The sequence below is a fragment of the Apostichopus japonicus genome, chromosome 9, assembly GCF_037975245.1.
Source record: "Apostichopus japonicus isolate 1M-3 chromosome 9, ASM3797524v1, whole genome shotgun sequence".
NCBI classification, from domain to species: Eukaryota; Metazoa; Echinodermata; class Holothuroidea; order Aspidochirotida; family Stichopodidae; genus Apostichopus; species Apostichopus japonicus.
In genome coordinates this window covers 15,187,071-15,209,961 of record NC_092569.1, presented here as the reverse complement: position 1 = coordinate 15,209,961, position 22,891 = coordinate 15,187,071, and the positions used below count along the sequence as shown (strand labels likewise).

The 22,891-nt window shown below is 36.7% G+C and overlaps 1 protein-coding gene across 2 annotated transcripts in view; it reads left to right on the top strand.

Moving 5' to 3' along the window:
- Positions 1-22,891, top strand: part of LOC139973367 (uncharacterized) — a 90,285-nt gene that overhangs the window by 5,906 nt on the left and 61,488 nt on the right. The window contains exons 1-13 of one of the 2 annotated variants that reach the window (XM_071979990.1): positions 4-42; positions 648-830; positions 2,769-2,975; positions 5,792-5,962; positions 6,927-7,100; positions 8,130-8,303; positions 9,200-9,379; positions 10,498-10,725; positions 16,341-16,544; positions 16,712-16,902; positions 18,196-18,342; positions 21,824-21,968; positions 22,420-22,563. In XM_071979990.1, the coding sequence (XP_071836091.1) occupies positions 12-42; positions 648-830; positions 2,769-2,975; positions 5,792-5,962; positions 6,927-7,100; positions 8,130-8,303; positions 9,200-9,379; positions 10,498-10,725; positions 16,341-16,544; positions 16,712-16,902; positions 18,196-18,342; positions 21,824-21,968; positions 22,420-22,563 (2,179 nt within the window). In that variant the 5' untranslated portion in view covers positions 4-11. Of the gene's footprint in view, positions 1-3; positions 43-647; positions 831-2,768; positions 2,976-5,791; positions 5,963-6,926; positions 7,101-8,129; positions 8,304-9,199; positions 9,380-10,497; positions 10,726-16,340; positions 16,545-16,711; positions 16,903-18,195; positions 18,343-21,823; positions 21,969-22,419; positions 22,564-22,891 lie in introns of those variants that run through there. The other variant, XM_071979989.1, reaches the window with a different exon arrangement.

Below are 22,891 nucleotides of genomic sequence, written 5' to 3'. Positions count from 1 at the left end.
ACTGTGACAACATGCACTCATACATATGTGAAATCACTCAGAGTAAGTTAGTAATATATTATTTATGGAGGCAGAAAGTTTTGAGAATCTTGGAAAACTCTGGAGATTCAGCAATACATTGAAATATTTCCTAGTACTCCTTTTTAAAATATTTGGGCGTAGAATATCCCCAGGGTGTTGATCTGTTTTACTGGGTAGGGGAGGGGGGAAGAGGAGTTGGAGATTATGGAAGGTTATGGAAAGGTAGGATTGGGGAGGGGAATGGTTTAAAGTGTGCCTTCAAGTTACGGGCAATAAGGTTGATGTGTTTATTCTATCTTTTCAATCAACCTAGCAAGTCGTCTGCTACCATGGTAACAAAATGATATACATCTCTTTGCTACCATAATCTGGTTCGTTTTCATTGAATCTTATAAGAGCCAGCAAAATTTGTGATTGTAATCAACAGCAGTGGCTGTACATATACAAATTGCCCTCTGTGGACTGAAAGGAGGATTTGAATAGATATTGCTATTAAACACAGTTCCTAGAATATTTGAAAGGCAGACAAAACTGTCAGCCATTGCTTTCCGCTGTGGGTATGATTTCTATATTCAAGCATTGAGTAGGGTCTATTAAACAGAAAGAAATGTCGTACTCATTCACAGCTGACGGAAACTGGGGAAGTTGGACACCGTGGTCACAGTGCACTCTATCATGTGACATAGCACCTGACATGGGTACACAGATGAGGAACCGAACTTGTTCCAACCCTGCACCGATCCTTGGCGGAGCATATTGTGTGGGGAACGGTACAGAGGTACAGGCATGCGGAGACCAGTGCCCTCCAGGTATGCTATACTGCTGCTTCTTGAATTCTTCTTCTTCTTCTTCTTTAATATTAATTGTAGTCCACGTGTGCACTCCAATATTGGCATATACTGGCCAAGGGAACAATACCTACATGACATTTTGAAACTTCAAGTTTCATATAGCGCCCTCACTTTGTAGGTACCTACAATATGACTATGCTCCCTGGTGAGTTGTCCGTCCAAAAACTAACACCATGAGCAAACCAAAAAGTTTTTCCTAATACTGCAAGCACACCACGAGCACTACAATACTGCATATTTGCAGGCAAATGCAGTTCTAGTTTGTTAATAGTAATTTACTCCACGGACCGTACAAGCTTGCCGTGCAGCTGGAGAACCTCAGTTTTTAGTAGAAAAGGGTGGTTCCTTGTCAAGATAACTGATCCCTGCTGTTCCCTGTAGGTTCACCAATGTTTCTTTTAAAAACACCCCATGACAATGTTTATGGTCTTCTTTACAGTACATGGCAACTACACAGAGTGGTAGGTTCACTATGTGTTTTTTAACACACCCCATGATGATGTTTATTGTCATCTTACAGTACATAGTAACTACACAGAGTGGTAGGTTCACTATGTGTGTGATGTTTATTGGCATCTTACAGTACATGGCAACTACACAGAGGGGTAGGTTCACTATGTGTTTGATGTTTATCATCTTCTTACAGTACATAGTAACTACACAGAGTGGTAGGTTCACTATGTGTTTGATGTTTATGGTCTTCTTACAGTACATGGTAACTACACAGAGGGGTAGGTTCACTATGTGTTTGATGTTTACCATCTTCTTACAGTACATGGTAACTACACAGAGTGGTAGGTTTACTATGTGTTTGATGTTTATTGGCATCTTACAGTACATGGCAACTACACAGAGGGGTAGGTTCACTATGTGTTTGATGTTTATCATCTTCTTACAGTACATAGTAGCTACACAGAGTGGTAGGTTCACTATGTGTTTGATGTTTATTATCTTCTTACAGTACATGGCAACTACACAGAGGGGTAGGTTCACTATGTGTTTGATGTTTATCATCTTCTTACAGTACATAGTAGCTACACAGAGGGGTAGGTTCACTATGTGTTTGATGTTTATCATCTTCTTACAGTACATAGTAGCTACACAGAGTGGTAGGTTCACTATGTGTTTGATGTTTATGGTCTTCTTACAGTACATGGCAACTACACAGAGTGGTAGGTTCACTATGTGTTTGATGTTTATTATCTTCTTACAGAACATGGTAACTACACAGAGTGGTAGTTTCACCAGGTGTTTGATGTTTATGGTCTTCTTACAGTACATGGTAACTACACAGAGTGGTAATGCTCACTATGTGTTTGATGTTTATCATCTTCTTACAGCACATAGTAACTACACAGAGTGGTAGTTTCACCAGGTGTTCTGTTTTTTAAAACACCCCATGATAATGTTTATCGTTTTCTAATTACACTACATAGTGACTACACAGAGTGGTAGGTTCACTATGTGTTTGATGTTTATGGTCTTCGTACAGTACATGGCAACTACACAGAGTGGTAGGTTCACTATGTGTTTGATGTTTATGGTCTTCTTACAGTACATGGCAACTACACAGAGTGGTAGGTTCACTATGAGTTTGATGTTTATCATCTTCTTACAGTACATGGTAACTACACAGAGTGGTAGTTTCACCAGGTGTTCTGTTTTTTAAAACACCCCATGATAATGTTTATCGTCTTCTAATTACACTACATAGTAACTACACAGAGTGGTAGGTTCACTATGTGTTTGATGTTTATTATCTTCTTACAGTACATGGTTACTACACAGAGTGGTAGGTTCACTATGTGTTTGATGTTTATGGTCTTCTTACAGTACATGGCAACTACACAGAGGGGTAGGTTCACTATATGTTTGATGTTTATGTTCTTCTTACAGTACATGGTAACTACACAGAGTGGGAGTACGGAGAGTGCAGTGAATCCTGCTATTCCTGGGATTCTAACGGAACCAGGTACGGTGGACTGGTCAACAGGACTCGAAACTGTACCAATCCCGCACCACGTTTCTATGGCAACGATTGCGTAGGGGATCCGTGGGAGATTGTCAGCTGCGGGACTGAAGATGGTAACGACTGTCCTCCCGGTGAGTTCAACTCAGTTGTTAAGATCTTGTGTTTCCCACTTTTCAAATAATTCCAAGTATGAAAATGATGCAAGCTTTCAAAGTTTGGTCAAAATATTTGACTGTTATGGAATGCACACTAGTGACCTCAGGTTAAGACCCCAGCTGAAGATATAATAGTCATTCTGAGTAGTATAAGGTTAACAATTTGAGGTTTTGTTTCTGACAGGAAATATGAGTCATATATTCCAGCAAAATATAGAAATCTTGAAATACAACTCCAAAGTAATTAATCTTTAACAGCTCGGGAGTTCATTACAATGGTCTATAGCTTCAAATTGTCAATTTTTCAGTAATCCAAAACTAAGAATTTATTCTAGCAGTATTATTAGACATTTTTTAAACAGTAACAGTCATGCATGTAATTAAAAAAAAAAACTATCCAAGGTTTGTTGACTTTTACATAAATGAGATGGCATTCTTGATGCTTTGCAATGAAGAAACATGTACCATACCATTTGTTATCATGTATGAGTGAATAAAAATTGAAAGCAAACCAATTTCCTCTTTGGGAAGCTGGGAATGTTTTTTTTTGAAAATTAATCAAAAACGTCATAAAAAGATAATAATTTTATTACAGTCACTTGTAGCTATAGTATGTTTAGTTGTAGTTTGGTGTCTACCAAACAGGGTTGTGCCAACTGTTGTTGGAAAATTATATTTAGTAGTTCTTCTTTTTTCTACTGTTACTCTTGAATGATTTGGAATGAAAAAGAAAGCCAATTGAGAAATGAACAGTATGTCAATAATTTCAACCATTCAGGGTTAAAATATTTCACCCATTTTTTAAAATTAACTAACCTGTGTAATATTGACCCTATATTTATGCAGTATATTTCTTTAACATGCGATTTACACAATATAGTCTCTTCATTTTCTTATTCTTTTTCGATCCTGTTATTTTTCTACTCTAGATATTTTTGTTTTTCCTTTCTCCTGTTATCAGAAATTTTTATCAACCACACATTTGACATTAACAGCAGGCAATACAATTTGACCAGATTTAGAAAGTTACTTACTCTCTACATTAGTTCTTATTGACCAATCAGCATCAACAATTTGTCATCAGACTACCATTACTGACCAATCAACATCAATCAACACGTCAGCTTCACTGTATCATGATGGTGCCATTAACACAATGACAACTATACTGATATCTAGTTGAAAATATGTGTTTTATGCTCTTCCTTGGCTACTTGACAAATTTAATGAAGAGAAGTAACCCTTACACACTACCATACCTTAGGTATGACAATAGTGTACTAACTCTATGTACATAGCTTAGCCAACTAGATGGAGTTTAAGCACTACCATATCTGATTGACCAATCACAGACACCTATTATACATCTTTACAACATCCTGAAAACAGAACAAACATTATTAATGGTGCTTATCCTCTTCTGTTCTGTAGTGGAACAATCAAAGTCAATATATACTATCTGCCAAGCCATCGATCTGCATGGCTATTGTCCTCTTCCTTATGCAATTGTCCAATCACAACTCTTACAGGAAACTCGTCCAGACATCCATCGTGAATATTCATCACTCTCCTGCTTGGTCATATGCCAAGCTTCTCCAATGATTTTCTCCAAACCAGGATGCACGTATTGCGACATCAAGTGATACGGATAAGATAGCGTTACTTCTATCTCAAAATCATTACCGTACAATATAGATATGATTTTATTAGCATTTGCATTTGTCTGGGTGGTTTATCAACTTCTGTATCAATTCTTGATATTTCTTCTTTGAACCAGGAAGTATGATCTGACGTGTATTTTAAGTACAGGTTTACATTGTTTGGGTCTTCATTAAGATTGATCATATACTACTGTATTATAATAAACTTAAAACAAAACAAAGTGGGGAAATTATTTGAGCTGTGTTCCTCACAGTTTGCAGAAGATTACAGGGTGTTTCGTCAACAGGATCCTATTCTTGCACCTCAGTTGCACCCTTCTCTTCTTGATCATTTAGTTCAACTACATTATGTCACAGTGTTTGGGTTTGGGCGATACACCCGGACACTTTTAATGAGTTTTGTGTTGTTTCACTTTGACCATGTCATGTAATGTATTACGTTACAACGAAAAGATATCAAACCATTGGCTGCTTTATATATGTAATTTAGCTAGTCTTTAATCCAGTACTGAAAATTGTGTCTCACACATCTAGTGTAACCTTTTATTTCTTCATCGATATTTGTTCCGTGATTTGTGCGCGTTTATGTTGGACTAAAGAATTAACAGATAGGGCCGATATATGCCTTCAACTTGTATAGCCACTAAGCTTTCCTGATGCCGATGCCGTCTAATGCCGGTAATCAGACCTAGTTTCGAATAAGGTGTAACAGAAGTGTTAGACACCACCATCGATCCCAGAAAATACACACACACAGCTTGCTACCATCGGTTATTAGACACTAATGTACAGTCGGTACATACAGCTGCGGTCAATACCCACAGCACAGTGTACAAACAATACAGCGATGGACATCTCAGGTCCAGCTAAAGATAACAAGTTATCATGTTTCATTACTGTACTGTCTGCATTTTGTAGCGACACAAACAAAACGTCACTTGCAAGCAACAGAAAGTTAACTTTTTCAAATGGCCGAACGCGGTTTGGGGCGAGCGAGTCTTCAATGCCTTTAAGTAGGAAATTGTAAGAAGTAACAATTAACGAGCATACACATTTTAGACTTGGATGAGATGCTGGGGATAACTCACCAATGTATTCATGGCTAATTTTTTGTTTCTTTCATTTGCACAGTAAATGGCTCCTACAGTAATTGGAGTAACTTTACTGAATGTAGCACTACTTGTGGAGGGGGTGTGAAAAATAGAACCAGATCATGTGATAACCCCCCGCCTCAACATGGTGGAGCTGATTGCGTTGAGCCGTCGGTTGAGGTTAAAGACTGCAACATGGATCCTTGTCCAAGTAAGTGCACGGCGACGCTTGAATAGTGGAATGATTGGAGTGTTAGCTCAGTGGTTAACGCCGGTGCCTTTCAATCATAAGGTCCCCGGTTCAAGTCACTCCCAGATTAATGTATGTCGTCAGTTACAGGGTTGTTGACAATTGACAATTCATAATCATGGACGTTAAATATGAATGTAAGAGACTGACTTTGGTCAGCTTGCGGCTTTGATAAGCCAATGATGGCTTCTTCGCGAGTTCCTGCTTGCAGGAGGATCTAAAATACATACATACATACATGATTTGCATGCTTTCATTTGTTGTGCTGAGTAGGGAGTTGACGCTATTCTAGATAGTCAGTGAATTTATATATGATATTCCATTCTTCACTGTACAAGTGATATGCATTAGAATGAACAACATACTTTCATTACGTGAAGGTTATGCTTTATTTTAAAGTCCCTTTGCAGTAGAATTAACAACATACTTCCATTGAAAAAAGCTTTCCATGACAGGCAGACTGTATTAACCTAATGTGGGTTGTTTTCTCGACATCGTAGGCTTTTCGCTTCTGTCGATGCCTGTCCACAGTAAATTTGTAGCTCGCCTCTCCTTATTTATATTAATTTATAGTAATATTTTAATAATTTGTAGTAATATTTCTACAGACTTAGGCAAGTAGCCTGCCGTCACTGGTAACTGCTTCAATATCATATTCAGGGAAATATTTGATCCAGTAACACATCATAAAATGCTTTGCAACACTGGTCAGGTTGCTATACAAGTGGGTATAATGATTATAATGGTTTTTAATACAGGCATCATAGTATTCTTATATTAAAAATGAGTGAAAAAACTTAGAGCCTTAAAAACTACTGCTAACATGCAAAATTGGAATCAAAAATTATTTTCCCTGCTGATATAAATATCAGATATATTTTCTCTTACTTTTTATTTATTCTTGTCTCCTTCGTTTTCAAAACAGTCGATGGAGGGGTGTCAGCCTGGTCCGCCTGGACAGAGTGCACGGTCTCTTGCGGTGGTGGGAAGCAATATCGTAACCGGAGCTGTACCGATCCACCTCCGGCTTACGGCGGTTTCAACTGTTCCGATCCTCTGGAGCAAGTTAGAAATTGCAGTGAAAATGTAACCTGTCCTAGTAAGTCTTTCTAAGAAATATTTATAAAAGTTTTGAACAATAGTTTAGTCGTATAATATTACACACTGGTTGTCCTTGAAAGTGAATACTGAATGAGATATGCTGGTGGCAAAAACAGAGATGTCACATTTAATTCACAAATTTGTTCAAAGGAGTATTTTAAATAATCGTTGCCATTTTCTATAAACAATGCAACAAATTTTCTTGTATGATATATGTGAGATCTAAGAGAAAAAACAGAAATTTTAATTTCTTTTATATTTGTCTCTGAAGTTGTAATTTAAGTGAAAACTGGATATTTGTTTCCCTTTTCATTCTTTCTTTGTTTCTCTACTAGAAAATATTTAAGCAAGATAATCAACTAGTGAAGCTTCTTGAATCGATTTATTTTGATGTTTGACTCATTTTGTTAGCTTTTCATCATTGTAAGTGAAGAATGTGTTCCTATTGACACATAGGCAGCTCTGTATATGTAGAATTCTTGAATGTGATGAGAACCCTGAATTCTGCCCAATAAAGACTCTTATTGCAGCTTTATCGTTTTATACCAAATTTGTGGGAATCTGCAGGTCGTCGACTCAGCCATTACTTAAAGGCAATTTAAGTTACCTGGAGAGATTACTGCATAGCTCTGCAATCAAATTAGGCTTAGAGAATGCTGATGACCTGTAAATGAAACAATAAACTGTTACATTAATGTTGTGGCATAAAGAAAGTTATGTTCATGATTGAACACCCCCCCCACGAGAAACTGTATCACTCCGACCACATGTTGATATATACTGAATATGTAAACAATATGATATGATTGGTTCAAAGGTACCCACCCGCCAATGCAAAAGTTGCAAGTTATCAAGGGTGATGGGGAAGAGTAGGGGAGGGGAAGGGTAGGAACCATTTCTATGAGAGGTGGAAGACAGTCTTGTATGTAGCACGGTATCTTCAATAACTAACAGAACATCGTCAATCTGAACGTTCATCGTAATCTTCTGATAACTTGTCTTTGGTCAAATCTTTCCTGCCTCACAGTTCATGGTAATTACACCGAGTGGACTGCTTGGAGTAATTGCTCCATCCAATGTGGTGGCAATGGGACAACGTACAGAACCAGGAACTGCTCGAACCCAACCCCGAGGTACAATGGGGACGATTGTGTCGGGGATGATATCCAGTACGACATATGTGGAACCCACCCATGTCCCAGTAAGTGGAATGTATAGTTATTAAGCTCTTAAATCAATGAGAGCATTTTTGAGACTAAGATGGGTTTTTTTTTAAGACCTTAATATTGTTTATTGCTACTTCGACTAGTACAGTGATCAAATCTCGAATACAAGGTACGTCTTAAAAGTGGCTCTGTCACATGTTGACTTTTGTAAATAAATTCTGGTGTTATTTGCAGCCTGTAGCCAAATAGGAGAGGGAGATAGGAAATGGGAGAGTTCTGAGTGTTATATCACAGCTATAACTGTAAGTCTCACAATCCAAGATCTTCCTCGAGGACTGAGCCAGAACCCAGCAGATCCCCTCACACCAGAACCCCCACGCGACAGATCTCCTCCCAACAGATCCCCTCCCACCAGAACCCCACCGGATAGATCTCCACCCACCAGATACCCTCCCACCAGAACCCCCACTCAACAGATCCCCTCCCACCTGAACCTCTACCCACCAGAACCCCCACCCAACAGATCCTCTGTAACCAGAACCCCACCCACCAGAACCCCCACTCAACAGATCCTCTCCCACCAGAACCCCACACGACAGATCCCCACCCAATAGATCCCCTCCCACCAGAACCCCCACCCTACATCCCCACCTAACAGATCCCCCTCCCACCAGTACCCCCACTCAACAGATCCCCTCCCATCAGAATCGATGCTCCGAATGTTCGAGAACGAGATTGAATATGGAATCGATGCTAAAGAAATAACTCCCGAAAACTGTAGATTATAGAATTTCCAACATCTGGCAAAATCCTGCAAACTAAAGATACAATCAGTGGTGGCGCTAGAGCAGTGCACTAACAAAATATTATATTATATTATATTATATTTCATATAAATATGAATAATTTTTCTCTTTCAAAATGAAACCAGTCGATGGAGGAGTAGGCAGCTGGGGTAACTGGACGCCTTGCTCTGTTAACTGCGGCCAAAACGGCGTTTCTTTCCGTTATCGGCCCTGCGACAATCCGTCCCCAGACCACGGTGGCAAGGACTGCGATCGGAACGATATGTTTCTGAGACAGACTTGCAGTGCGGATGTAAACTGCTCAGGTATTTATCACGGTCATCAGGTTGGCCTCCAAATATGCTAGAACATCAAATAAGGTTTAACATAATGCTTTAAACTTATAACAACCATTTTACCCTCCTCTCTTAAATCAATGTACCCCAAAGAAAAAAAGAAATTGTCTGATTTTACTACTCATCAATATATATATGTCTGGGAATAATTTGGAAAGTGTCATCAGCAAAGAGAGAAAAATACTTAAAGAAATATTGCTTAAAAAATATGCAAAACCTGTATGATTTATAAAGTTTGAGGTGGGGCTATTTAGATCTATTAAGGTTCTACTTCAGAGGTACATTTGAAAAATGGAAACAGAAAATTAACCCCTTTGACAGATGGCACAGACGAGTTACTTATATAGTTACTTATACTTATATCCGTTATATTGGCTTTTCCAAATCTTGAACCAGTGTCGATGGCTATTAGAATTTCACATGTCATAGAGGTGGGTTTTCATTATACAGGATATTAGTAAGTTGGGACAGCAAGTTTTTCGAAATGTGAATACATGCTACCGAAAGAAACAATTGGTTGCATTTTGATCAAAATTATGACATTCTCATGATTATTTTGTATATTTGGTTTTAGTGCACTTGAGTGTCAGTTGCTTAGTGACTACTGGTAAAATAAAGCGGATTCCAAGAGTTTACACTGTATTTATGTATGTATTATTTACAGTGGCGGAGCTAGGGGTATTGGTCAGGGGGGGTGAGAATGGTCTGTAGGGGCGCTTTCGACACTATCTAAGCGGAGCGCCACCACACGTTGGTGCGGAGCTTACAGAAATTTTTTGAATAAAGATACTCCCTAGATCAACAAAATGACCCTTTCCGGGCCTAGCTAATTTGCAGATAAACGAAGAATGAATAGGTGTCATCGCCATTTTGTCAGAAAATTACACCAACAAAATGTGACAAAAGTCAATAGGTATTTGAGAGCGCAATAAAAAAAGTCAATAATTGCGAATAAGTAAAAAGTGCAAAAAGCTGAAAAGGGCGCCAGCAGTCCATTTGAGTCCATCAGGGGGGCTTCTGCTCCCTTTGACTGTATGGATGCTCCGCCACTGATTATTTAACTTTATTCTTCCTCTTCTTGTCCACAGTGTCTTCAGGCAACATAGCATTGTCTGCTACAGCTTACCAGAGCTCAATGACATTTGACGGGCGAGCAAATAGGGCCATCGACGGCGACACCACCATGAGTTGGGATGATGGCTCTTGTATCCTGACAAAGAAGGAGTCTAATCCTTGGTGGGCCCTGGACCTAGGTGAATTTAGCTTGGTAAAGACAGTCACGGTGTACCCCAGGGAGTGCTTGTGCTACTACTGTTGTAAGTACTACATGGATAGTATACTACTGTTGTAAGTACTACATGGATAGTTTACTACTGTTGTAAGTACTACATGGATACTTTACTACTGTTGTAAGTACTACATGGATAGTATACTACTGTTGTAAGTACTACATGGATAGTATACTACTGTTGTAAGTACTACATAGATAGTTTACTACTGTTGTAAGTACTACATGGATAGTTTACTACTGTTGTAAGTACTACATGGATAGTTTACTACTGTTGTAAGTACTACATTGATAGTTTACTACTGTTGTAAGTACTACATGGATAGTTTACTACTGTTGTAAGTACTACATAGATACTTTACTACTGTTGTAAGTACTACATGGATAGTTAATTACTACTGTTGTAAGTACTACATAGATAGTTTACTACTGTCGTAAGTGCTACATGGATACTTTACTACTGTTGTAGCCTAAGTACTACATAGATAGTTTACTACTGTTGTAAGTACTACATGGATACTTAACTACTGTTGTAAGTACTACATGGATATTTAATTACTACTGTTGTAAGTACTACATGGATACTTAACTACTACATGGATACTTAACTACTGTTGTAAGTACTACATAGATAGTTTACTACTGTTGTAAGTACTACATGGTACTTAACTACTGTTGTAAGTACTACATAGATAGTTTACTACTGTTGTTAGTACTACATGGATACTTAACTGCTGTTGTAAGTACTACATGGATAGTTTACTACTGTTGTAAGTACTACATAGATAGTTTACTACTGTTGTAAGTACTACATGGATAGTTTACTACTGTTGTAAGTACTACATGGATACTTTACTACTGTTGTAAGTACTACATAGATAGTTTACTACTGTTGTTAGTACTACATGGATACTTAACTACTGTTGTAAGTACTACATGGATAGTTTACTACTGTTGTAAGTACTACATGGTACTTAACTACTGTTGTAAGTACTACATAGATAGTTTACTACTGTTGTTAGTACTACATGGATACTTAACTACTGTTGTAAGTACTACATGGATAGTTTACTACTGTTGTAAGTACTACATGGATACTTTACTACTGTTGTAAGTACTACATAGATAGTTTACTACTGTTGTAAGTACTACATGGATAGTATACTACTGTTGTAAGTACTACATAGATAGTTTACTACTGTTGTAAGTACTACATAGATAGTTTACTACTGTTGTAAGTACTACATGGATACTTTACTACTGCTGTAAGTACTACATGGATAGTTTACTACTGTTGTAAGTACTACATGGATAGTTTACTACTGTTGTAAGTACTACATGGTACTTAACTACTGTTGTAAGTACTACATGGATAGTTTACTACTGTTGTTAGTACTACATGGATAGTTTACTACTGTTGTAAGTACTACATAGATAGTTTACTACTGTTGTAAGTACTACATGGATACTTAACTACTGTTGTAAGTACTACATGGATAGTTTACTACTGTTGTAAGTACTACATAGATAGTTTACTACTGTTGTAAGTACTACATGGATAGTTTACTACTGTTGTAAGTACTACATGGATACTTTACTACTGTTGTAAGTACTACATAGATAGTTTACTACTGTTGTTAGTACTACATGGATACTTAACTACTGTTGTAAGTACTACATGGATAGTTTACTACTGTTGTAAGTACTACATGGTACTTAACTACTGTTGTAAGTACTACATAGATAGTTTGCTACTGTTGTTAGTACTACATGGATACTTAACTACTGTTGTAAGTACTACATGGATAGTTTACTACTGTTGTAAGTACTACATGGATACTTTACTACTGTTGTAAGTACTACATAGATAGTTTACTACTGTTGTAAGTACTACATGGATAGTATACTACTGTTGTAAGTACTACATAGATAGTTTACTACTGTTGTAAGTACTACATAGATAGTTTACTACTGTTGTAAGTACTACATGGATACTTTACTACTGTTGTAAGTACTACATGGATAGTTTACTACTGTTGTAAGTACTACATGGATAGTTTACTACTGTTGTAAGTACTACATGGTACTTAACTACTGTTGTAAGTACTACATGGATAGTTTACTACTGTTGTTAGTACTACATGGATAGTTTACTACTGTTGTAAGTACTACATAGATAGTTTACTACTGTTGTAAGTACTACATGGATACTTTACTACTGTTGTAAGTACTACATGGATAGCTTACTACTGTTGTAAGTACTACATGGTACTTAACTACTGTTGTAAGTACTACATAGATAGTTTACTACTGTTGTAAGTACTACATAGATAGTTTACTACTGTTGTAAGTACTACATGGATACTTTACTACTGTTGTAAGTACTACATGGATACTTTACTACTGTTGTAAGTACTACATGGATACTTTACTACTGTTGTAAGTACTACATGGTACTTAACTACTGTTGTAAGTACTACATGTATACCTTACTACTGTTGTAAGTACTACATGGATAGTTTACCACTGTTGTAAGTACTACATGGATACTTTACTACTGTTGTAAGTACTACATGGATACTTTACTACTGTTGTAAGTACTACATGGATAGTTTACCACTGTTGTAAGTACTACATGGTACTTAACTACTGTTGTAAGTACTACATGGTACTTAACTACTGTTGTAAGTACTACATGGATACTTTACTACTGTTGTAAGTTCTACATGGATAGTTTACTACTGTTGTAAGTACTACATGGTACTTAACTACTGTTGTAAGTACTACATAGATAGTTTACTACTGTTGTAAGTACTACATGGATAGTTTACTACTGTTGTAAGTACTACATGGATACTTTACTACTGTTGTAAGTACTACATAGATAGTTTACTACTGTTGTTAGTACTACATGGATACTTAACTACTGTTGTAAGTACTACATGGATAGTTTACTACTGTTGTAAGTACTACATGGTACTTAACTACTGTTGTAAGTACTACATAGATAGTTTACTACTGTTGTTAGTACTACATGGATACTTAACTACTGTTGTAAGTACTACATGGATAGTTTACTACTGTTGTAAGTACTACATGGATACTTTACTACTGTTGTAAGTACTACATAGATAGTTTACTACTGTTGTAAGTACTACATGGATAGTATACTACTGTTGTAAGTACTACATAGATAGTTTACTACTGTTGTAAGTACTACATAGATAGTTTACTACTGTTGTAAGTACTACATGGATACTTTACTACTGTTGTAAGTACTACATGGATAGTTTACTACTGTTGTAAGTACTACATGGATAGTTTACTACTGTTGTAAGTACTACATGGTACTTAACTACTGTTGTAAGTACTACATGGATAGTTTACTACTGTTGTTAGTACTACATGGATAGTTTACTACTGTTGTAAGTACTACATAGATAGTTTACTACTGTTGTAAGTACTACATGGATACTTAACTACTGTTGTAAGTACTACATGGATAGTTTACTACTGTTGTAAGTACTACATAGATAGTTTACTACTGTTGTAAGTACTACATGGATAGTTTACTACTGTTGTAAGTACTACATGGATACTTTACTACTGTTGTAAGTACTACATAGATAGTTTACTACTGTTGTTAGTACTACATGGATACTTAACTACTGTTGTAAGTACTACATGGATAGTTTACTACTGTTGTAAGTACTACATGGTACTTAACTACTGTTGTAAGTACTACATAGATAGTTTACTACTGTTGTTAGTACTACATGGATACTTAACTACTGTTGTAAGTACTACATGGATAGTTTACTACTGTTGTAAGTACTACATGGATACTTTACTACTGTTGTAAGTACTACATAGATAGTTTACTACTGTTGTAAGTACTACATGGATAGTATACTACTGTTGTAAGTACTACATAGATAGTTTACTACTGTTGTAAGTACTACATAGATAGTTTACTACTGTTGTAAGTACTACATGGATACTTTACTACTGTTGTAAGTACTACATGGATAGTTTACTACTGTTGTAAGTACTACATGGATAGTTTACTACTGTTGTAAGTACTACATGGTACTTAACTACTGTTGTAAGTACTACATGGATAGTTTACTACTGTTGTTAGTACTACATGGATAGTTTACTACTGTTGTAAGTACTACATAGATAGTTTACTACTGTTGTAAGTACTACATGGATACTTTACTACTGTTGTAAGTACTACATGGATAGCTTACTACTGTTGTAAGTACTACATGGTACTTAACTACTGTTGTAAGTACTACATAGATAGTTTACTACTGTTGTAAGTACTACATAGATAGTTTACTACTGTTGTAAGTACTACATGGATAGTTTACTACTGTTGTAAGTACTACATGGATACTTTACTACTGTTGTAAGTACTACATGGATACTTTACTACTGTTGTAAGTACTACATGGTACTTAACTACTGTTGTAAGTACTACATGTATACCTTACTACTGTTGTAAGTACTACATGGATAGTTTACCACTGTTGTAAGTACTACATGGATACTTTACTACTGTTGTAAGTACTACATGGATACTTTACTACTGTTGTAAGTACTACATGGATAGTTTACCACTGTTGTAAGTACTACATGGTACTTAACTACTGTTGTAAGTACTACATGGTACTTAACTACTGTTGTAAGTACTACATGGATACTTTACTACTGTTGTAAGTTCTACATGGATAGTTTACTACTGTTGTAAGTACTACATGGTACTTAACTACTGTTGTAAGTACTACATGGATACTTTACTACTGTTGTAAGTACTACATGGATAGTTTACCACTGTTGTAAGTACTACATGGATACTTTACTACTGTTGTAAGTTCTACATGGATACTTTACTACTGTTGTAAGTACTACATGGTACTTAACTACTGTTGTAAGTACTACATGGTACTTAACTACTGTTGTAAGTACTACATGGATACTTTACTACTGTTGTAAGTTCTACATGGATAGTTTACTACTGTTGTAAGTACTACATAGATAGTTTACTACTGTTGTAAGTACTACATAGATAGTTTACTACTGTTGTAAGTACTACATAGATAGTTTACTACTGTTGTAAGTTCTACATGGATAGTTTACTACTGTTGTAAGTACTACATGGTACTTAACTACTGTTGTAAGTACTACATGGATACTTTACTACTGTTGTAAGTACTACATGGATACTTTACAACCAATCCATTGATGATGTTTTGATGTATCAGATGGAAGGCTTTGGTATATATCATTGACATTATGTTCATCAGCTTTCATGCTATGACTTTGACAGCAGTATGATGTGAATGAAACTTTTATAGATCGCCTGTTGCTATGGTAACACTTTGATTTTGGCATCAAGCATTGTTACACCTTATACACTATAAATACACCTCATTGTAATATTATAGTCACTGTGTGTATTTCTAGCATTGTTATCACCATGATACCACTGTAGTGCCATGCGGGTATTATATATTAATAATCATAATAATTATCGTGTGTAATTAGGTACTACAGCCATCATTGACTAATAATATTGGGGAATAAATCCTCCTTGGCCAAGGCTTAAACAATTTTTTTTCACTCATTTCTTCACAGACTGGCAGTTAGTACCCTATGTCGTTAGAGTGGGCCCAAGTGACCAACCTGAAGAGAACAGACGCTGCGATGTCATTGTGGACACAGATAGTGCTAATGCTAATGCCTTCACGGTATCATGTGACATCGTAGGACGCTATGTCAGCATTCAGTTGTGGATGGATCAAATGTCTCTATCGCTGGCGGAAGTGGAGATCACAGTCCGTAAGTTGACTTTATTAATAAATATTCTGCAGATTTGGAAAGAAAGATTTGGGAAGAAAGAAATTAATTAATTCAACTCACTTGTTCACAAATATCATCTTTTTCCTTCATTTTAGGGGATCGTAGCGATAGTTAATGTTTGGTCATTCTCTTGTTCAATGTCGTAGATTCTGACGAGACCTCTGGGTTGGATGGGCCCGATCTCGGAATGGAATCCATAGTCATCACTGGGTCCCAAATTACGGCGTCATCCGAAGGAAGTGAAAACAGTGGTTACCGTAATAAAGCACGTTTGGGCCGTCCAAATGATGCGGTTGGGTGGCAACCTCTTAATAACGACACAGACCCTTGGATAATGGTTCGTTTATATTTCATTTTATTGCTGTAGGGCTCATTGTTAGGTAAATTTCAAGGTTGTCCTTCGGACAACCTTGACAACATATTTGGTTGTCCGAGGCATTCTTTGCTTGTCCAAATGAAAACACTGGGATCTTTAAAAATGTGCGCCTTGAGCAAGAGCCGTAAGTAAGTAATACCAAAATGTATCGATTTAGCCTTGTAGGTGAGTACAGTAACGTTAGGCTATGCAGGCCTAGTCTATCGTCATGAGGCTTAACTCTTAATGAAATAGTCTCAGGGAGGTCGACAAATCTTGGACAGAACTGTAGTGTGGAGTTATAAGCATTTTATTTGGTGTATCATGACACCGTTGATGGTTTATCATTGTGGGTTGCGAGAATTCTCTGGTAGTGACAAATGATTTCCGTAATCCTTTCCGATCAATTTCCAGAGACAGAGGGGGTAAGCCCAGGGTATACAGCACATACATCAGCATGTAGCTTGTTGCCATCAATTACACTATTTGATTCTCACTTTTCTTTCTGAAATATGTTATTGCTACCTTACATAATTATAAATGTCTAAATTATGTGTAGAACTGCTACACTTATGGACAGATGATAACCTAGCTACACTCATGACAACTTGATATTTTTGGCTTAAGCTATTATTTTCATGTTGAAGTTTTTAAAATTATGTTTTTATATGAGAGACAACAGGATACTTCCCAAATTTTTAGTAATGGCAAAAAGTAACGAAGAAAGCAAAACAAAAATTGCTTTTTTAAATCAAACATCAACACATTTTTTAAAAGTTGATTTACAACAAGTTCAAGTAGAAGAAAATGTAATATGTTAAACACAACGTTGAGCCAGATATAAATACTTTCTGGGTCTCATTGGTATCCGTATGGTAAAAATGGTGGTTGACTAAAACAAACTTGGCATGAAAAAAGGACTAGGAAATGTTTGTTTTTTACATTGACTGTAAATACAAAAGCTTTGATGTATGTATTTTTTAAATCCTCCTGCAAGCAGGAACTCGCTAGGAGGCCATCATTGGCTTATCAAAGCCGCAAGCTGACCGAAGTCAGTCTCTTACATTCATATTTTAACGTCCATGATTATGAATTGTCAACAACTCTGTAACTTTAATCTTGGAGTGACTCAAACTCGGAACCTTATGATTGAAAGGCACCTGCGTTAACCACTGAGCTTACATTCCCACCTGATGTACAGGCAGTCTGTGTTAAACTTCTCCACCAAATTTGTGAACAGTTTTACATTTGGCCACTCTTCCCGGTCTATATCAGGTTGATTTTGGCGGTCCGGTCACGTTGAAAGGAATAGCCACGCAGGGAATACCCTGCTGTGGTAGTTTTGTGACCGGTTTCTTCATGAAGTATTCAACGGACGGTATCTCCTGGGCATACTACAAGGAAGACAGCTTGGAATGGAAGGTGAGAAACCCATCTTATCGCCTCCTTTACGTCAAACAGTTGCGACCATGAAGTAGGAGCCTAATTTGATTTGGGGGAGCTGTAACGACATGCCCGAAAATATAACCAAAATTTTCCGCACGCTCCATGCGTTCAACATGTTAAGGTGCATATCATATAGGCATTCATCGGTCATTACATCGCATGCCAATAACATACAATCAGTTTCTGTGTTATTACCTTTCCATATTGGTTAGAATTATTGGGGAAGTCTTTACAATAATAATGATAATAATAACATAAATTTAACCATTGCAAAACACATTGCAAATTATATTTCTTTCAGTATGTGCCCGAAAAATTCTCAGCATATTGCCCGAATTTTCACAAAAAAGTTTGGTTGGGGGGGCTCCTACGCCTATGATGTCTATCTCTTCTCGAGATGTGCTGGTGTCACGCAAATGTTAAACTTTAATATATTGAAGAGAAAATTATTCCACAATGTTTAGTTGAAAACCCCTTCTCAATATCTTGTCCTCAACCTTGAGATATGTTTGTTGAATGAATGGTTAACTAACTTCACTGGCTAAAACCTTACTCAAGAAAGTTGATGACAGTTTGGAATCTGGACAGGGCAGATGCAGTCATGTATAACGTTACCATATTGTCTGTACTTAAATCCTTTCTTCTTGTGTGTGTGGTTAACACTTGAAACCTGATGCATTTGGAATATTAAGCTTTCATAGCTGCCAATGTTCTCTGTAGTATAGAACTTCATCAAAATGCAACTTGTTTGTAGAAATATTATATTCCTATGTGGATAAATGATTGGAATATGTTAATAATAATAATAATAATAAAAAAAACAAGATTGGTATATCACCAAATCTGAAAAACTCCTTTCTCTTTGCAAGGAGTTTGTGGTTTGTGATGCAGACATGTTGTAGTCACTTTGCTAAATAATCAATCGGTCACATTGAATATTTATATTCTCCTGTTGCCATTTAAGACAAGGCAATATGGACCTTACTGTAGCAATAGTGTATGATATACATTCATTTTATATCATTGTCGTTGAATATTCATAAAAGTAGTCAACATGGACAGTGCCAGTATGGTACGGCATAGTTTGGATGAATGTCATATTATGTCATTGTCATTTTCTTATCTATTTCTGTGGGTCATTTATGAATATTCATACTCTTCTATTTACATATTCATTGTTTACATTTGACAGTTAATACAAGGCAACATGGACAGTAGCAGCATAGTATGGCACAGCCTGGATCACATAGTTTGGATGAATGTCATATTATGTCATTGTCATTTTCTTATCTATTTCTGTGGGTCATTTATGAATATTCATACTCTTCTATTTACATATTCATTGTTTACATTTGACAGTTAATACAAGGCAACATGGACAGTAGCAGCATAGTATGGCACAGCCTGGATCACATAGTTTGGATGAATGTCATTTTAAATCATTGTCATGCTCTTGTCTATTTCTGTCAGTCATTAATGAATAATTCATACTCTACTATTTACATATTCATTGTTTACACTTGACAGTTAATACAAGCCAACATGGACAGTAGCGGCATAGTAAGGCACAGCCTGGATCACATAGTTTGGATGAATGTCATTTTAAATCATTTGTCATTCTCCTATCTATTTCTGTGGGTCATTAATGAATATTCATACTCTACTATTTACATATTCATTGTTTACACTTGACAGTTAAAAGGATTGTCTGGTGGCCCAAAGAAGTTACCTTAAAAAATAGTAAATAATTTTGCAAACATGTTGTCAAAGTATGAGAACGCTAATGTTGCGTTTGACAGAGAAACGATTTTTTAATCGTTATGGATAGACATTTCAAATATTATTTGAACATTACAATACGTGACGTCAGCTCTGCCATAGCAGATTGCGTCATAACCCACCCTCCGCACAGTACCTATACGGTAATCACAACAAAAACAGCGTTTGTATACAGATAAATTTCTTCCTTACTTTCCGGTGAAATTTCTTAAAAATTAGATATGTTTTCAAAAACTCCTTAAGCCGCCATGTACTTGATCGGTGGTTCCGTGGTCTTTGTGTAACACAAGATAAATTTTAACAGCAGACTCTGAGTTGTTCAGGCTATACATCGTGCTATCCAGCTCCAACGCGAAAAATGTTCGCATGTAGGCTATACTCAAACGTTGACAATCGGACAGTTCTGCGAAGCCTAAGCTTCTCAGTGCTACATTCTGCTCTGACAACGATTCGATCAATTTCTTCAATAATTTCCGGTGAAATTTCTTATAAATTAGATATGATTTAAAAAACTCCTTAAGCCGCCATATATGTAGTAGATCGGTGGTTTCGTGGTCTTTGTGTAACACAAGATAAGTTTTAACAGCAGGCTCTTCGTTGTTTATACATCGCGGTATCCAGCTCCAGCGCGAAGAATGTTCGCGTGTATAGGCTACTCTAACGTTTACAATCGGACAGTTCTGCGATGACATCGATTCCGCCAAGTTTCATCTTTCGGTTTAACGAATACTTTGCAAGTTTCCTTTTACTATTAATTTGATCCGTGAAGTTTATTTCAGCGATTTCGAAGAACAGTTAATGAACTGTGGTTTGAGTGTGAGTGTACTATGTGTAACGCTATACAAGTACACCAACTGAGCATCGTAGTATATATACGTTCGCGAGTATGTACGTTATATATATGAGGCAATCCAATGTGCTTACACGTGAGTTTATTTGCTGCGGAATTGGGAGTGCTAACTTCAAGTCGCCTGTTTTGCCTATCTGCAAGCACTACGTCAATCACCATATTGAAGCGTTCGAACAAACGGTACTTTTGGTGAGAAACTGGTGAATTTGAAAACCAGATTTCTACAAGAAGAAAACGTCGAATGGGGACAATTTTTACATGGTTAGAAAGAGAAAAATAATAACTACAAGGACAATGTATCAAAATCTTCCACCAGACAATTCCTTTAATACAAGCCAACATGGACAGTAGCAGCATAGTATGACACAGCCTGGATCACATAGTTTGGATGAATGTCATTTTAAATCATTGTCATGCTCTTGTCTATTTCTGTCAGTCATTAATGAATAATTCATACTCTACTATTTACATATTCATTGTTTACACTTGACAGTTAATACAAGCCAACATGGACAGTAGCAGCATAGTATGACACAGCCTGGATCACATAGTTTGGATGAATGTCATTTTAAATCATTTGTCATTCTCCTATCTATTTCTGTGGGTCATTAATGAATATTCATACTCTACTATTTACATATTCATTGTTTACACTTGACAGTTAATACAAGCCAACATGGATAGTAGCAGCATAGTAAGGCGCAGCCTGGATCACATAGTTTGGATGAATGTCATTTTAAGTCATTGTCATTCTCCTATCTATTTCTGTGAGTCATTAATGAATATTCATACTCTACTATTTACATATTCATTGTTTACACTTGACAGTTAATACAAGCCAACATGGACAGTAGCAGCATAGTAAGGCACAGCCTGGATCACATCATCGGAGTGAGATACGTGCAAATAGAACCTCAAACATGGAACAACACTATCGGCTTACGACTGGAGTTTTATGGAGTCCGAGAGCCAAGTAAGCCTTTAAGGTTTGACCTTATATAGACAGGTCAAATGAATAAACAATACACCTCACAAATCTACCATGATGAGGTGCATTACTGTAAGCTTCTGTTAGCATATTAATGGATTTGTATTCACAGAAACAATCGATAAGTCAAAATTAGTATTCGTGAATATAAAAGAAAAGAACTACCATATTTCATGTTAAACCAAACCATGAAACCAAGGGAGTATCAATATTTAGTTTTTACTCAGGCAGTGCAATATGTGGAGATCAAGTTTTTCTTCAAAACTGAAAAGAATTGTTCAATTGTCAACTGAAAAAATATAAGTTGCAATGTATCAATGTATTTTTTCATGTAAACGTTCCATACAGACCAATTTTGATCAGTTGTTTGGTGTCTATTTCCTTTTCTAGTTTGAATATCAATTTTTTTTCTTGTCTACTAACATCTGTTTCGCAGCTAACGGCCAATTTCTGAACTCTTGGAGTGACTGGGGAGGATGTTCCGTCACGTGCGAGGAGGTTGGGGTCAGGAAGAGGTCGATGGTCTGTGAGGAAGGAGACAACATTAAATGCCTCCAGACTCCACAAAGGAAATGGTTTGGTAAGGAGTCGTTGAAAGCATGGATACATCTTCCATTTCTCTCTAGCAGTGATGTAACCTAAGTCACAAGTTTAGTCGCTAATATTCAAGTAAAGCATGAACCCAAAGAAGATAGCGGAGTCTCTCAGCTGCTAAATACGGTGACCTCAGGTCAATAATATTGTCTCGAATCAAGAAATCCACTTGGCGAATAACTCCGCTTGACCGTCACATGTAGTGACTCATTACAGATCTGCCTTTCGAGGGCAAGAAGCAATGGAATATACACCCAACTTTAGATAATTAAGAATAATATCTTTACTTGAGAATTCAGAGCTCGTGCTAAAGC